The 18,566-nt window shown below is 44.3% G+C and overlaps 1 protein-coding gene across 4 annotated transcripts in view; it reads right to left on the bottom strand.

Annotated features, from left to right (window-relative positions):
* Positions 1 to 2,727: 2,727 nt before the first annotated feature.
* Positions 2,728 to 18,566, bottom strand: part of RGS6 (regulator of G protein signaling 6) — a 142,744-nt gene continuing 126,905 nt past the window's right edge. For 3 of the 4 annotated variants that reach the window (XM_057416070.1, XM_057416071.1, XM_057416073.1), the window contains 2 exons: positions 17,233 to 17,286; positions 2,728 to 3,649 (listed from right to left, as the gene is read on the bottom strand). In XM_057416070.1, coding sequence (XP_057272053.1) covers positions 3,599 to 3,649; positions 17,233 to 17,286 — 105 coding nt within the window. In that variant the 3' untranslated portion in view covers positions 2,728 to 3,598. The remainder of the gene's footprint in view (positions 3,650 to 17,232; positions 17,287 to 18,566) is intronic. The other variant, XM_057416072.1, reaches the window with a different exon arrangement.

The following is an 18,566-nucleotide window of genomic DNA, read 5'->3' as shown; positions in this document are numbered from 1 at the left end:
CTACATTTATCCTGGTATTATTATGTCAGCTTACTGCCACTTTTTATGGCTGCCCTGCTACCATTTTATTACAGTACTCTATGGGATCTTAGCGCTGAGTTATACTGAGAGTACATTAATCCATTTGCTTTAGCCTAATGCTGTCTGCGCAGGCTCGTTGAACCTTACTAGTGTGTGTCCTGGTGCTGTTTCACCACAATAGCCACGAATGCTCTGGATACTCTATTATCTAAATAACAGTGTACAGCCATATTTCACAGCCATAGCCCTGTAAGTATCAGAAGCTTTGTAGCTAGCTTGCACAGCATGGACATTGTAAAAGCTTTCCAGACTGCCTTTCCCTGAAACAATGCCATTTAGAACATAGAAGTGGAAAGCTGATTTCCTAACTCATCTTCAGGACAATGAGGTAGTTGGAAGACATGGAACTCTTATAAAGCAGCAGATTACTGCTTGCAACACTCAGTGGGATACTGGTGGGTGTACAAGAGTAGCATCACTTGGAAAAAACAATGTCATTACAAAGCAATTGTTCAAGGATGCAGTTCAAGTGTAATAGTTACATGTTGATATCAGCATATGTGAAGTAAAGGACATGTGAAAAGCAGTTCATTCCTGTTCCCAGGAGGAGGTCTTGTCTACTCTCACCTTTGTTTTAGAGAAATGAGGAGCAGAGCTTTCTTCTCTCCAGAGAATATGCATATCTGTCCTCTCAGCTAGCCATTACTGAGCAGATTAGCTTGCACAAGTGTGCATTTAAATGGCAAGCTGTTCAGCATCCAGGCCCCCTGATGTACGCACATATGCATGCTCTCTGTCAGTAAGAATTCCCTCCATGCACTCAACAGTTCGAACACAGCATATTCCCAACAGGCAAAACACTGCAGCAGCCAACATGACCATCCTGCAGGAATGGAGCAGGAAAGACAAAGCAGGGTGCTTTGCTCATGGGGCAGCGGCACAGCGCCAAGTTAGTCTGACGTTTTGCTGTTCCCCGCACAGACCATAACCCAAATTCCACCTATCCCATGCACCTGCATCATCCTCCAGCCCTTTCCACGTGTGCCCCATGCTGCAGGACACCGAGGAGTAACTCCATGGAGCTACCCCATATCTTTCCCTCAGAGACCTGTCCAATGTCAGGAACTCACTGCAAAGAAAAGACTCCCTGGTAACTTTGCTGTCTCTGCTAGTTGCTCCACACCAGAGCTCTTGCTTTATGTATACCCCCCCCCCCCCCCCCCATCTCAGGAATGCCCTGCAGACCAGTTTCAGGGTTTGTAGGACAGACCTCCCATGGGAAATGCCTCAGCCTAGAGGCTGGGCAGCACCGGCGGTAGAGTAGCTTGTGGTGTGAGCAGTTGTTGGTTTACAGAGCTCCAGTGACACATGGCAATGGTGGGTTCAACACAGATAACATCAACAAGACTCTGAGAAGAGCCAGCCTTTGCCTTTTCCTAGGGACAATGTACAGGGAGACGTATGAATGTGCATGAATGAACCTGTTATGCACTGATGTGCTATTACCCAAGGGTGGCCAACAGAGGACAAATGTGTCCTGCAAAGTGACAGTTTGGAGGGAGGCAGGACACCACACAAATGTACAGGTACATCCATGATGGTGCTGCAGTCCTGGAACTCACTGTGTGTCATGTGTGTGTAGGATGAATTTGGTCTAAAGACCTCAGAAAGCAGAGTGTTCATGGGAACAGGAGTGTGTAAAGAACAAATACAATACTCAGTGTTCTACTGTACATTCATGCAGGTGTAAGAGGGTCCTATGGACCTTAGGTAAAATCGATAATAGGAATTTTCTGGGGGAAAAAAACAAAACAGGTATCAAACAAGAAATATTATGGGTAAAGAAGGAAGGTCCTTCTTCTGACAAAGTATGCTGGCCTGATTTTGTGCATATATAGGCCTAAGATATTAGATTAATACTTGCTTCAGAAGTTAATACTGCCGATAGCCAGCTGTCTACTTAGCTAGATGGTTTTGCCTAGGTAGGAATGCAGACTTGTAGCCATATAGCAATTTCTACCACCTGCACAAAAAGCCAATTTGCCTTGGCATGAGTGAAATGTCAACCAAGAAATGTCTATTTTCACATGAGCTTCAGATCTGAACTGCTTGCAAATTACAGGAGGTTTTGTGGCATTAAGTCAGCTGAGTCTTGAAATGTTCATATATAGGCAATACACTGCATGTAAATACAGTCCATTTTCCTATCTGCAGCTAGGATACATATTTTTTTTTTAAAGTCACTTCACATCTGTTCTCATTCTACCCTCCATACTCCCAACAGTTTGAAACAAGCTACTGGGTCATCACTTGCAGTTCTGTTCATGGGCTGTAGGTCAGAGGAGTTTTAGCGGAAGTTCATTTCCTCCAGTGGTACAAGTGCACTCTTACAAAGGTGCTTCTCGGGGGACTCAGTTACCTGAACATTATACCACAGCTGATTGTGATGCTTTTTAGGAAGGGCTACCTGGCACCCAGCGCCCTGCCTGTTCCCACCCTCTTCTGCTGGTGCCATTTCCACCAATTCCCTCCTCACTGCAGAGTGAATTTTAACACCTGCCCACATCAGAGTTGCCTTTCCCTGTACACACGTGAGCAGATTTTGGCCCTCTGTGATTGGAGTTGGAGTCTAATTTTATCTACTCGGAGTAAAGCTTGAACATCCATCTTTAAGTATGTAAAACATTAAATAAATAAAAAATCAAATACAGTATAAACCAACTCACTTTTAAATACTATGCATGTGTGTGTGTGTGCACATTACACATTGAAAACATGATTTTTTGAGCATCAGGCAGAGTCTGACCACATTTGTACTACGCGCACATGCAGAGCAATTCCACCGACGTCAGGGGATTTGCACCAGGATCAGTCTGACTCAATGGGGCAGATCCTCAGGTGATGAAAACCACTTGTGCTCTCTTGACTTCAGCTGAGGATCTGGCCATCATCTCTGGGCATGCTACATGCTATTGGAAGGACAGTGAGTGATGAACTTGAATGTGCCTTTTTCTTTTCCATTGCTTTAAAGGAGGAGAGATATAAGAAAGAAAAACAAAGTTAAAGTCAATGAATCTGCAGGAGAAATTCATGTGAGATTTTGTGAGAAGGAAAAGCAGCTTCCAGCAGATATTTTATTGGATCCAGACGGCCACAAGAAAGGGAGCAAGTGAGATTGCGGCACCATCTATTGCAGCCATGTTTGTGCAATGGAGAGAAGAGATGAGGGAAAAGTACCTGTCTCTCTCAGCTCCTCTTTCTTTAAGTTGTGGTTGGGTCTATTCCCTTAAATAACAAGACAGCAAGCCCCTGCCTTGTTGACCTTCTGCATACAGTGAAGTGTGCTCCTCCAAACCCTGGTCAGAAACAAAGTACCTGCACAGAGCTCAGTGTCCTTACAAAGCTGTGCAGACAGGAAAGTGTTGATACAAACTGTGACGAGAGGCGCTCCCCTGGCACGTGGCTCTGCTTGTGTTCGCTCAGGCTCTTTCCCCTGCAGGGACCCGTTCTCCCTGGTATGCCCCATCCCCAGCAGCGGTCCCAAGTGTCCTTCCCATGGGGTGGTAGGCTGAAGCCGTCAGGAGGACTGCATCAGGCCCGTGAGGCGCTTGCTTGCCAGAGACTTTCCCTGGAGGGAGGGACAGACAGACAGACAGACACAGAAGAGACCGGGAGGTGTGAGTGATGCTGTGGATAGTTTGACTGCGAATAACAGGCAGGTGCCTTCCCCCAGGGCTGCCCATTCTGGCCCTGCCAACAGAGAGGCAGGTGATGGGAGATGAGAAGACCCCCAGCATTTTGGGTGCTTGTGATTTTGCCCCAGGCAGGTAGTTTGGCAAGGAGGGCTTGTGGCTAGTGATGTCCATGTGGCTAGTGATGTCCATATGGCTATAGCTGAAAGCTGTTTCCTGGGATGCTGTTTCCTGCCACACTGTCTCCAGTTACCTGGGAACTGGTAAAAGCAAAGTCCTGTCCTACGCTCACTGCTATTCATTGTGCCCAGTGATGTCCTGCCAGTGCCAGGCCACAGCTTCCATGCAGAGCACTGCTCCAGGTCCAGAAGTGCTGCAAAGTCACACTGCTGTGAAAGCTGGGATGTCCCTTGCACAGTTTGTGAATCAGTATCACCTGCACAGCATTCATCAGAAATACATCTGTTGGAGAAAAAGCTCAGCCTGTGCCTGTCCTGTCACCACCCCACTTTGCCCTCTCCTTGTTTTCATGTGTCCTTGGTCACTGCTTGTCCATTCCTGCCTGGCCTCCCTGTCTTCCTCAAGCTTTCCTCCAAGCTACCACCTCAGGTTCATGGCCATGGCAGCCTTGCTTGCATACTGCTGGCATCCACACAGGCTTTCTCACTGACTGGCAGGAACAAGGACCTTCATGTCTGGATCCCTTCACTGGGTTAGGCCATGCAGCTCCTGCTTTTGGGAGCAAGGCAGGACCTACAGCTGGTTTTCTCCATTTGCAGACTATAGGAAGGGTATATCCCCACAGGGGATACTGATGGCTTTGCAATTACTGATGTAACAGTGAAAAATTGATTCAAGTACTGCACCAGTTGCTAGGTTCCTTTAGTGAGCTTTCCTCTTGAAAGAAGACTTTGTTTTCTTAAAAGAAAAAGAAGTCTTGGTTGAAATAAACATCCAGGGAATACCAGAGAGCTGTGGAATACCTAAGAGCTCTTAAACAAGCTCCTCTGTGTTACTATATTTAGCCAAGCTTTTTTTTGCAATAGAAAGTCTTAATAATTGCTGTTTGAAAGAAAGAGCCACAAAAAGAGCAACGAAAACAGATGATACAGTAGAAACGAGTACGTGCAAAACGCAAGAAAATTTGAAAGGTTAAATTTACCAGGTTATTTGAAATAAGCCTTATTTAATAAGTTAACATTCTAAGAAAAAAGAAACCCCACACTCTCTGATTTCTAATCTCTTCCCATTTAGGGCTGTTCCAGCAGGATGTAACAGTTCCCTACAGAAGCCTCATTTCGTTACCCAGATGTGCATCTTTTGTCACATAATTTGCTCAGCTGAACAAAGACACATAACCTGATCTGGCCACTTTCTGTACATCAGAAGTTGGCTGCTGGAAAGACTGTCATCATTCAGACTCCTGCCCAGGACCAGAGAGCAACAGTTGCAGCTCCGTGGCTGCTCCATGACTACAACAGAGCTCACACCAAGGGCATGGCTCATGAAGGACCAGCTGCCTCCCGGAGCTACGCAGACATGACAGCACTGCTGCCATTTAAGGCATACGTGCTTGCTTTCACTATAAATCTAATCCTTCACTATTATTATTTTTATATGCAGTTCTGGGAAACTTGGCCCAGTGCTGCCCCAGAGGTAGCCAAGTCTGTGGGGCAGCATGGCAGTGCTTGGGGGGCTGCAACTGTGGCTGTCATTTTGCTGCTGTTGAGTAATACCAGAGAAAGAATGATAAGGAATTATCAATTCCCGAATCCCACTTATATGAAAAAAGAAGGGAAAGATGTGGATGTTATTTTTCTTTGTTTTTGCAAGAATAACATGGCTGGTTTTAGAAAAAAAGATGTTCGTTTCCACCTATATTTGGATACATCCTTGGGAACAAAAAAACCAAGCAAGCTTTGGGTGTGTATAATGACTGTTCAGGCAGACTCTAACTAATCTGTGGCAGGCTGTTCCTCTTGTTATCTCCTCACCGGCAGGCGGCTTGGGGGTATGCCAGCTCCCTCATCAGGGTCCAACCGGGGTGAGGAGTAAACGCTGTTCCACAAGCAGCCCCAGTTTCAGCATGCACGTGTTCAAAGCAGAACAGGGTAATGCTGGTGCTGGGCTGGGCTGAGGGGAGGGGACAGCTGGAAAAAAGGCTGCCTTGGGGAAGCTGGCCAGAGCTGATGGCTGTGGTTTGTGCAGAGCAAAACCTCGCTCACAGGTTTCCCAGTGGGAAGCTGCTTCCAGTCATGGGCAAAGGTGGAGGGCTCCATCTGCAGCTCCCCCATCCTGAGGGAAAGGTGTAAGCCCGGGAACACAGATCTGATGGCTGGCTCTGCAGCAAAGTTCCTGCCTGCAGGGTGGGATGAGTCCCAAGCATGGAGCCTGGCTGTCTGGGAGGATAACTGCACCAGGAAAACGTGAGGTGCAAAACAGCTTCGTGTGCACAGATGGGTGTGAGAAGCTCTGTTTCAAGACAGTGAGAAGCAGGCAGTGATGCTGTCTGCTTGGCTGTTGTGTCCACCTCTGTGATATGACAGATGGCAAAAGGATCCCTGGAATCACATGCAGGGATTAAGGCTGTGAAATTTTTGGCTACAAGTGAGATTGCTGGACTGTAAATAAGTGTAAGATTCAGCTTTGCTACCAAATAGGCACACTGATGTAGGGGATTTTGTTTCCACCCAATGCAGAGACAAGCATCAGCCTCACAGTGTGGGTCTGAGCAATACGAATATCTGCAGGCTAGAGGTGAGAGGGATGCAGACACTCAGTTTGGGATTATCTCATTTTAGATATCCTCATTAAAGAGGATCATAGAATCACAGGATCAGGAGAAAAACCCATTCCATTAGGAAAAACTGGTATCTGTTTCCTGTTACTAAAAAGAACAACAAGAGAACAAAACATTGTGGTACAGGTGGAAATGCTGCAAGGGTTCCAGGATCCACTTGCCGAGGTAAATCAACATGACTCAGTTGCCTCCACAGAACTGCTGCTGATTCACATCAGTTGAGCAGCTGGTCAGTGGCATCTCTGTTTCAGGTTTAGCCCTCTAGGGCTTCTTGGGCACAAAGTCCAGCAGGAGACACAAGAGGTTTGTGCTAGCTGACTGATAAAAGCCAAAGCATAGCACACGTGGTAGCTCCTTTGGGATGGTGTGGCAGCTTACCCCCAAAAGCCAGCACCCTCCCCAGGACCCCAGCCTGTCTGTCCAAGCCCCCTGCTCCTGCTTGCCATGGCTAAATCAGTTCATAGTTGGGTACAATACATGCCAAACAAGTTCAGACCTGAGAAGCCATGTTTGGTCTCATCTGACACTTGGCTGGGATTCCCTTAGGGGGAATTCTGATGGAGTGAGGAAGTTTCAGATTATTACAGTGTGAAAGTTTGGCACTAAGAACACCTAGTTTCTTTAGAAAGGTTCAACCAAAATACATGATTTTTTCCTCCCACACATCTTTGTTTAGCATGAAACTAGTGACTGCCTACACATTTCTACCCCTCCTTTCCCCACTGAAGGAAAATGTCAACAACTCCTGCCCTATTTCCAGGAGAAATTTCATCTAAGCTGTGTTGGCAGGGGATTTGGAAAGCATATGATTTCAAGCTCAGCACACAATAGTGCTTCTTTTACTCTGTCGTATGCATATGCTGAATAACTTAAGGCGAGATAAGAGTGGATGTAAGGAGTAAACTTTTTACATGGGGTCTAAAGCTTATAAAGAAACCCCCAGCCCCCCAGCTGCAAAATATTTGTCATTACTAATTAGGGTTACAACAATTAAAACCCCAGACTGTTGTCACTCAAGCAGCATAGCACAAGCAGTAGGGCATATGTTGTGGGGCATATGCTGTGTGTCTTGTTGGATGCAAGAAGGCTTTCTTTTCTCTCATTCCCTGCAAGCAGCTGAGCTGTAACACAGCTTTTAGGCAAGGATCACATGCAGCTTCACTATGTCTTGGTAAAGGTAATGTCCAGTTCTCTTTATGCAGCTGAATGAATGATTATTTTTTACCCCTGAGCACTGGCATGATAGGAGCCTCAGGTTTTAGAGGCAGTGTAAAATCTGAATTTTGAGTAACCTAAGGTAACTGTTAAAAAACCTTACGAAACTGCCCCCAGAATCTGATTTCTAAGTACATGGTGCATCTTACTGCTTGGCTGCATGTCAGGCAGAGGACCAGACCTCAGCACATGTGGACCATCACTGAGGCATAGGGAAGTGAAGTTTAACCTGTAGGTCACAGGAGATAGTCAACATCTTTGATGGCTGAGCCTTTGCTGAGCAGCTACTAAACTAAAGTGTAAAATGCAATTAGCAATTATTTTAATGAAGCAGAATTCAGCAATTTAACATAGGCAAGAAGCCAAGTAAGAGGAATAAAAATATGTCTGGGATTTGACACAAAAAGGAGACAGCATTCCTTTCATACCTCCTGTATGAGCCAACGGAGTTTCCATCTTGCTCTTTGCTTTTATCTACCAAAACCAGCACTTTGCACAGTTGGGAGAGAAGGCAAAGGCTGTGAACTAGCTTTTAAAAATAATTTTAAATAGAAAGTTTAGTTTTATCCAGTGCCTGTGGTTTCACACAACGTTAACGTGCTCTGCCCAGCACAGAGTGCAGTTCGTGTATCTAGCATGCGGGCATTCACCACCACCAACATGCACAAGCCATCACTCCCACACATGCCATCAACAACTTACCTGAAGACACAGACAGGATTTATTCCATAGGGAGCTTTGTGGATACAGTGACAGGGAAGAGGGAGTACGTGGGGAGCTTCTGGTATGGTAGCACAGGCTCCCCTTTTGCCATGTCAATTACAGACCAAAGCGCTTTTATGCTGACTGTTCACCTCCACCCTCTCCAACCACCAGCTTAGGACTTTGTCTGCTGTAGCTGGTTCCGCTTCTTGCTTTCTAGCTCTCTTTTGTGCTCAGGGCTACCCTTTTCCCAGCATGGTGCTCAAATTGCCCCAGCCAGAAGCATCACCTTCCTGAAGGAGAAGCCATCTCATGGGGAGCTGCATCACTGCAGCCCTCTGTAAGACCCTCAGCAGAAGCCTGGCGCTGGTCTGCATCTCCACTGGAGATGAGCAAACACATGACCCATCAGCTTCAATCTAAGGTTTTCCACGTGGTGACAGCACTGCTCAGATTTCCTTCTAGATAACAGAATTTTGGCAGTGGGCAATGTCCTGCCACCAAATCCTACTTCTGAAAAAAGAGATTGCCATGGCACTAGCCTTACCAGCACTGTCTGGTTTTCACTGTTGTATTATGCTTCAGATCTTTGGGAAATTTAATTTTTGTGTCAGTTTAAAAATATCTTTTTTATTAGATTTTTTCATTTAAAGATACATTGCAAACATAAGATAAAGTAACAAATTAATGAAGTTAAATATGAAACAGAGTTAAAAACATAATACAGAAAAATAACTTAGTTCAACACAAAATAAACACAGACACATGAACTATGAACATAACATAAATCAGCACACAAAAAACAGTGGGCAATACCACCAATTACGTGCTGACACTGACTGGAAATACGAGCAGCAAAGTGGCTGTAGTGGGTAAGCAGGGGAGCATGCAGGATGCTCACCCATTCTCACCAGCACAGTCCCACAAGCTACCCCAAACCCCTGCAGAATGGGCCCCACTCCTCTTGTAAGGCTTGACTGACAAGTTACCTGAGCTTCTTGCCATTACTACTTACAGAGGAGCTGAGCAACCATGGGCTGGGTTCCAGCTTGTATCACTATGGGAACAGTTCAGAGCTGCAGTCCAATTAAAATTGGTATTGTCCATACCCATTTTATTTTGTAAGGATTTCCTGTGCTTCCTAAGTGAGCCATTGCACTTTGCTTTGAGAAATACCAGCACACCACTGCATTTGGCACAAACCAGGAGCTGACACAAGCACCATACTCGCCCACTCCTAGACCAGCTTCAGAATGGTTGGAGCTTTCCTCTACCGTTCCACCAGCAGCATGAGGAAGATCCTCTTCTGCTGTGGAGCAGTCTGTGTTCTTTGCATCTGACAACGTGTCTGAGCCAATTGTGGCATCATTGGAAGCAGCTTATGGACGGCTTGCACTTACCACACTGAAGGAAAGCACTTCAGCACAGCCCTGCCAGCTGGGCAGCCTGTGGCTGCAGGACCTGTCCCTCCCTCCAACAATAAAAATGGGAAGACGGAGGCACAGATGGATCACTACAGCCAGTATAAAATGGTTCAGTTTCAAGCCACCTCAGAAAAGGCCCTCATTACACGTTGCTGGTCTAGCTCTCAGCAGGATGTGATTCTGTTCTTCCCTCTGTGTACAGTGGATTCAGGTTGTTTAACTGGCTTCACTGGGACTGGGAACCAGATGTGTAAATATCTTGCATAGTCAGAGGAAAACAGAAAGACCCCTGAAATATCAAACCTCTTTGGAGTGTCAGAATTATCTTGGCTGAAATCACAGCAGTCTAAGCCCACCCACCCTCCCAGACGTCTTGCTAAGGTCCTGGGTTGGTATCTGCAGCTAGCAGCTAGAACTCTCTGTAGTGAGTGGTTGCTGACTTTTATCTTCCAGAGTTTGTGTGTAAAGGACAGTATGTCCTGAACTCTGTATACTACCTTTCATCCAGAAGGATCCCAAAGCATTTTGCAGACTGTACACACAGGGATCACTCACCCAATGCTGGAAGGCAGCTGCCATTCTGCACCAGCAGCACTACACAGCAGTGTTTTTAGGAAGGGAAGAACAACTTACCCATTAGAAATGATGAATACTTATCTCTTAAAGGAGCCCCTGTATACAGAACAGACTAAACAGCATACATGTAACACATGGAACCCACTGCTTACCAAACCAAGTCAGCTAATATGACAATACCAGGAACAGATGTGATGTACTGGAGCATGCAGCAACCAGTCCTCCTGGTCCTCCCCAGCATTAGGTACTGACACTGGCTGGCTATTGCAGATAAGAGAATAGTCAGGGGACAGGCTGCAAATGCTGACTAGATCGCCTCACATGCTGAGTACATTCTGATGCTTTCCACCACCTATGTGATGCAAGTACCTTTTCCCAGTAAAAGCCAGTATTTGCTAACGACTGGAGTAGTGTAGCAAGCACATTTTGTTTTAAAGGATCTTTCCAAAGATAAAAATAACTCTTTTCCCAGATTTCTTTCCTTGGTGTCAAATCTAAAAAACGTTGGTATTCCTACAGCCTTCCCTTCTAGCTGTCCTGATATCTACTTCACCAGCATCTCACTGTATCACCTTTTTATACTTTCCAGTTTTGCAAACCCATAACAGTTTAAACCTTTGTCTTTAAGATGTTGGAGGTAGTGAATACTTGCCATGCCCTCAAATGCTGTTATCTATTTATGCAAGCTGGTAGAGCTGGGAAAGTGAAAAGTGGGAAAGCTGCTAAATGTATGACAGTTTTATGAGATTATCAAGGAACCAGATAAAAAGAGAGTCCTGGTGATATCAGGTAGCAATTCTTTCTTCAGCCTTATGCTTTCTTCACTGTGTTCATGGCTAGTATTTGTAACACATCACAGTGACACACAGCTGTGCAAAATATCACACACTTCACCTGAGAAAGATAAGATCCCATCAACACATTTCATGAGTGACACCATACTCATGAATTAAGAACAGGACCAGGACAGTCAAGTGTGACTTGGTCTCTGACTCAATAGCAGACAAACTGAGAGGACGTAAAAACCAGCATAAGGCAGTAGCTGTGCCCAAAGGATGTAACTGAGGATCAAGAAATGGGAAAATGACGGCAGGGAAGAACAAGGGTAACAAACACAGAGCTTGAAGACAAGACTGCTAAGAGCATCTAGGAAGGGACATTCAGGCAGGCAGGCAGGGTAGACACCAAGACTTTCATACCATATAATGCAAATGAACAGATACACGTGGGACTGAAATGTAGGACTTCAGATTTGTCTAGGTAGTGAATCGAGGTGCACTTACAGTCCTGAGCCAAGGGTAGTTCAATACAAAATAAGAAAAGATACCAGAAAACTAAAGCAGAGGAAATGCTATATGAAAATGCCAGTTTGCAGCGCTGCAAGGAAAGAGGGTGTTTCAGGTTCCAGACAGAAAGCGTCCTGGCCACTAAGCATTATAACTATATCAAATACAAGATCTCCAGTTGTATTCTTGTTCCTGGAAAAATCATCCTTGCATGAGAAACCTACAGTGCTTCTGGATAGGAATACAAACCCACCCTGCTGTTGCTAATGCAAGGACTACAGCAGCTCCTGCTTACCATCTTCTGCCTACTGCAGCGCTGTCTCCTATGGTTAATGAAGCTGAGCCAGACTGCCGATTCAGTTATTCACCTATGCCTGGGAACTGAGACAAACTTGAGTCTTCATTGACTTGCTGTCCCATACAAAATGTTCCATAATGTCCAGGATTCTTTAAAGTAAGCTCATTAGAAAACTTTCATTCTGATATTCTTAATCTACAGTCTACTTCCTAAGCAGCTCAGACACAGACCATCTCTACTTTATTCTCTTTCTGCACTAAATTGAATTTACTACTTGGAAAAGCTCCCTGCTTTTTCATACCTGACTGCTTGCTACATTTCACACCTCTATATCTGATGTATTCTACTATGCTGACTTTAAAATAAATCTGAGTCTTTTAGTCTCATGACATACTTACATTTCCTCTAAGACTTAACAGGAGGGCTCCTTTTCCTGTTAAGTATTATACTCTTTACCAACTGTAACGATGAAAGCTAAAGAGAAGCCTGTAGCTCACCACGTGCAAGTGTAGGATGTAGGCAGCCATGACAGGCCTGTGCACTTCACACCTCTGTATACACTGTGCTGTACTGTTATAGCTTGAGGAAGAAGGCAGGGAAAACACAGGGAAAAGGACTTCCCACAGACTCCAAGAACCAGTCCAAAGTCTGGCATTTGCATATTTGCCCACCCTGTCCTGTGCAGCACTCTCTGGCTGGGATGTTGCTTTTGCCTGGAGCTGCCAGGTGCTGCCTTTGCTTGGGCTGAGTTTCACAAGAGGCTCTGGCTAGCAAATGCCTCTCATTTCTCCCAGGTAGTGCAACTATTCTCTTTGTCCTCAGAAAGAGAGGCACAAAAAGTTCTTTACCTTCTTCAGGTAGTTCCTGGACTTTTTACATGGGCAAGTAGTGATAGAACAAGGGGGAATGGCTTTAAACTGAAAGAGGATAGATTTAGATTAGATATAAGGAATAAATTCTTTACTATGAGGGTGATGAGGCCCTGGCACAGGTTGCCCAGAGAAGCTGTGGCTGACCCCATCCCTGGCAGTGTTCAATGACAAGTTGGATGGGGCTTTGAGTAACCTGGTCTAGTGGAAGGTGTCCCTGCCCACTGCAGGGGAGTGGAACTAGATGAGCTTTAAGGACCCTTTCAACCCAAATCATTCTATGGTAACATTATATAAAACACTAGGCCAAGTTAGTTGGTTCAGACAGAAGTTGTGAAAATTCTGAACAAAAACTGTATCACTGCTCTGGCCACCCTCCTGTCCTTGAAAGCCTGAAGACTGAGAGCTCTAATCCTCTCAAAAGCTGTACATGTGAGCACACCTCTTGTTCTTAGAAGTGTCAACTGGGAATAAAACACAGAGATCTTCTCATCTTTGAGTCACCACCCTGATACTGAGTCAGGAATTTTAACGCCAGTTTCCTTACATGGGAAATTCCTTCCTTGGAATATAGCAATTTTAGAAAAGTTTGGATTCAGCTCTGAGTATGATGGTCCAGATTTATCTAATTTACCTACCAAGGCTGGTATCTGTAGGTAAATCCCTGTTATTACTGAAGTGACCATTGCTGCTTTTAGAGATAATACTCAAGATGCTGCAAGACGTAACAACGGAACTCCCTCCTGTTTCCCCCTTTATTAAATATATATATGTTCACCAGCACAAGTTAAGCAGAGACTTGGTGGCTTCCTTTGTGAGGCAAAAGCAGCAGTGGCTTCTCTAAGTGCACTTATTAAAATATATTTTCCTTCTACTCCCGTCCCTGAAGGATCATCTCAGTTTATGAGAACTAAGCTTCTGCCTATCTGATTATTAAATCATTTCTAAAGCAGATGGGGAACTACAGTGGTTTAAACAGCTAGGCTGAGACTGCATGGCTAAAAATAGTATAGCAGCCTCCTTTTAATTAGTAAGATGATCAAATATGACAGAAGAGAGAGATGTAGATATATGGATTTGTGTGTATGTGTGTCTTTAAAATTAAGTTATTACCTCAATACCAGGTATTATTTATAACATATATGATACATGATGTCTGATTTTTATGATGCCATTTATCTTCACTTGGGAGAGACGACAGGCTAACTCTGCTTTCATAATGTCAATCTTTGCTGTATTCAAAAGGAAAATTGTAATAAGATAAACCTGCCACTATGTGCAGTGCCATCATTTTTTAAATGAGGTGGATTAGTAAGTGCTCCAATGGAATAGACTGTCAGATCTGCCGCTCACTGAGATTGACCCTTCCACAGGGCCCCCATGGAGATCATGGAAGAACCAGTCTAGATTTGTACCTGTGATTTCATATCATGGGAACCCAGCTTAGGGCCAAAGGGGTGATACCTATCCTACCACTGTGCTACCCATGTATTTTTGAGGACTCTTCAAAGCCTTAACAGGAGAGAAAAGAAATGCGTTGCCCCTCTGCTCCAGCAGCGGCCCTTTGGTGTCCACCAGATGACTGATGACCATGATGTTTGGTCCTGGCACTACACAACTACTGTCCAGGCTGTTGTGGCAGGCTTCCAGGAAACACATACTGATGCCACTCTTCATGCAGGTAAGCAGAGGAGGTTGAGGATGTCTGGCATGTTGGGCACTAGGTCAGACAGATGTCCCTTGCTCCAAAGGGAAACCAGACAGGGAGGCACTGCAAACTATACCCTTTACTACAGGAGGACCCAACCAGCGGTGGGCACAACCCCCTTCTTGGCCATTGCATAGAGGTATCAGCTTGTACTTTGAAAGGACCTGGAAGTAAAAGATGAATCATCACCAAAATCTTGCCAAAGATTTTCCAGCCAAACTTTAAGCATATGCTTAACTTCAGTGCGCTGCAGGGTCAGCTAGAATATGTGATCCTGTAACGAGGAATCACTAAAGCATAGTGGAGCTCTGGGAATGAAGGCTGCTGCATTGCTCTATTCCTACACAGCTAGGGAACTGCAGTGCACTTTGGAGAACTAGAGCATGCAGAATTAACTTTGTCTTAATTTAGTCTTCTGAGTATGCCAGAAAGTTATAACTTCGGTAATGCTGTTCTCTGAGGACATTATGACGTGCCAACAGTGACTATTTTCTCATCTGACGGTAGTGACAAACTGCCATAATGCAAAGTATGAAAAATTCAGACCTTTCCTAGTTCTGTTAGCTACCATGCCGTTGGAAGATGACATTTTATATCTGTATTAAGAAAAATGAAAGAAAATGTTTACAGTATACTTGCTAGTAAAACATCAATGAACTAAAGCCGACCAATCTACAATGATTTTCTTTACAGGTACTTAGATTATAATTCTACCATCCCAAACACAGCTTGTCAAGTTACCCTTCAAATCAAATGCAAGAGAAAAATATGTCCTTGGCTGTGTTACTATAAACCCAGCCAGTCTAGTAAAGTGAGAGTTACTCTTCCATGTATTTGGCAAATCTGGGAGCAGAATTTACCACTCGGTGTAAATATTTCTGCATAGTTTGTTTTGAAAAAAATCTTGCCTATTCCTCTTTCTGGCAGACTCTTAGAAAGCAGTAAATATGCAGATGGGCATAGTGATATATTTTGTATCAACATATTTTAAATGTGTGCATATGCATTAGCTATATAAATACATTCCCCAGGAAGTCTGCCAGTGGATATACTACAAAGCTCTGCGTGTTACATTTGGGTTTGCTTGTGCAGTGGCATGACAGCATCAGAAAGAACCCCTATAGGCTTATTTGCTCTACAACAGCTCACACTTACCTGAGCAGTTTCCCCTTTTCTATCTGTATGTACAAATATTTTGTATTTATATGACATGTGTATGTATCTAGTGTATATATAAATATATATACATGCACACACAAATGCAAATATATGTACCGTATATATACATAGAATCACAGAATCATAGAATGGTTTGGGTTGGAAAGGACCTTAAGATCATCCAGTTCCAACTCCCCTGTCATGGGCAGGGTCACTTCCCACTAGACCAGGTTGCTCAAGGCCCTGTCCAGTCTAGCGTGCCTTCATTATAAAGCTGTTGTAAAGCCATAACAAGGTTTATGAATTTTCTATGAAATATTGTTCTGTACAGTAGCTTCTATGGGAATCAACCACTTGATGACTGTCTGCTTTCCCAGTATCACCTTGCAACTAATGATGGGTGATACATGAAGACCATAGCATTATGCCAAAACCATATGACAAACCGAGTCAAAGTGTACTATTTGATATTAAGCAACACAAGAGTAATTCCTCACTGAGCCATTGCTGCATTTTCAGCTCCAGATCTGTGATTACTCTGTGCTGCCCCATGCGCATTGTCTGTCCCACCCTGTGCTGTCCAGTATCCTTGCTCCTCCACCCCACTTGCAGCATCTGCCTCTGGTCCTGCTCCCTCTCCCTGCTCTCCCCTTTCCCTGGAGAATCTGCTGCACATGCAGATCTCTGAAAGCAAGTGGAACAAGTGGGTATTACCCAAGCTCTGGGGTCCTGCTTGGGGGGCTGGAGAGAAGCAGCCCTGGCAGATGCCCAATGCTGCCCTGTGCTGCAGCATCCCCTCCCAGCTGGACCAGCTTCCTCCACCTGGAAGGACTGTCTGGAGTTTGGACACTGGTAAAGGACAAGAGAGGAAAGGACATCTGTTGACTGCCCTTGAGATCCCACTGTCCACTTACATAAAGGTTTAACAGTGTCATCTTACTGTTACTGTACTCAGTTTCTGGTATCAGCATCATGAACTAGTCAAAGGGTATTGCTCATCACTATTTACATAAGCATTTACAGAGGGGGGCAATGGAGGAAGCAGCTGCAGTGCTGTGGGTGGATATGGATGTGTATATGCATATGGTATCATTAACCATGCACTATACAACCATATGGATACTGCTGCAATGGCGCTATGAGAACCATGCTCTTCTACTTCATTGCGCAAGGAAAAAGCCACAACAATTACTGTAGTGGGAGCACAGCAAGAAGGCAACCTTGCATTTAATTCTAGACAAAAGTCAATCTGCTTTTGCAGTGATGATAAGCTAGAATGAACATTATGGAATTCTGCTTCCTGCCCACCCACCTCCCCCCTTCTTTACAGCTACAATTTAGATGAGCTACAGTATTAAAAAAGAAGCTGCAAAAATGCTAGTTGCAAAAATAAAGGATGAAATAAAAAGTCAAGCATCCACATTCCCCCCAACTGAAAATGAAGCTCTGAGGAGAGGGAGGAGGGAAAAGAAAAGGAACTTACCACACTGCGAGTGAACTTTTCTAGAGAAGTTCTACGACCTTGCTCATTCTCTGGCTTAACAGGGAAAAAAGTGCAGAGAAAAAAAATACAGAAGAAAACCCTTCAGCTTAAATGCAGTTTTTCAAACCAGCAGCAAAATATAAAGAAGCAGCTAGGGGAAAATGTTGTAAAGAAATGTAAAAAGCAGAAATCAATGTTTGCAAGAGCAAACATAAGAAACCAAAACCCCTTAAAGAATGAGAGACATCGCTACTTCTACTCTAGGAGAATGTCACCTTTTCTCCTGTGAGTTTTTTGATCAGTTCAAACAGGTCTGTGCATTGCTGTGTCTCACAGCTATTGGTATTGATTTCTTGTTCATTGAATTTTCCTTCTGTGGCTGTTTGAGCTGGGACCTCTGATTCTGGTTAACATCTGCCAAACAACTGATTGGAGGCTCCCATCCACTTGGTTTAGAGAGATAGAAAAAAAACCACAGCAACTTTTAAAGTATTAAAGAGCAAAGTGTGAGTGAATACAGTGCTGGAGGAAAACCACCACTGAACTCATTGCCAGGGAATCTACACTTCTCCATTTATCCAGAAGGCAGAAGCACATTTCCAGTAATTTTGGCTATATCAAAGCATAGGTATGCCTGTGAAAGGTCACAGAAAGATACAGGCAGATCTGGGGCACTGGTATTTTTGTATCTGGAGTACAGGACTATTCATATGCAAGAAAACATTCAATTTCACTGTGAGAAGACAAGCGTGTGCATCATGGCTTTATTAACATATCCCTGAGAAGGTTGCTCACTGCAGCGCTTCATTCACTTGGCACAAGGGAGATGTAATTGTCACTAACAGGGAAGAACTAAATAGTTTATTGGCATGTTTGCTGGAATATCTAAGAGAAAAAAAAATGTTATAGAGAAGAATCTCAGTAACATGAAGGAAAGCTCATTGCAGTCACAAAGCTGTGGTCACTGCTGATTTCCAGAAGAGAAACTTACTTTAATGTGGTGAGCCAGTGAAATGGAGGTGATAAGATGAAAGTAAAACTGCAGCAAGGGGGATAAGGAGCTACATATAGAGGAAAGCCAAAGCAATGGTGGTGCTTGACACTGCACTGGAAATAAGCATTGCACTGGAGGTGTTCATCAGAGGCACCTACATGTCCTATCATATGCCACAGATGTAGCTGCAGTAACAACCCCAGGACAAACTACCAGTGCAAAAATCAGAAAGAGAAGATGTAAGGAAAAGAAAAATTGGATGAGTACTTGTGTATGTGAGTCTAGGCAAAGCCTTTTGATGCTTCTGCATGTTCAACACAGCTGCCACAGCTCTCTGATG

The sequence above is a fragment of the Pezoporus wallicus genome, unplaced genomic scaffold (genome assembly GCF_028554395.1).
Source record: "Pezoporus wallicus isolate ANWC-B61680 ecotype Strahan unplaced genomic scaffold, APGP_CSIRO_Pwel_v1 scaffold_2146, whole genome shotgun sequence".
In the NCBI taxonomy this organism is placed as follows: domain Eukaryota; kingdom Metazoa; phylum Chordata; class Aves; order Psittaciformes; family Psittacidae; genus Pezoporus; species Pezoporus wallicus.
Note: the sequence above shows the minus strand (reverse complement) of the source record. Positions and strands in the feature narration are given on the sequence as shown.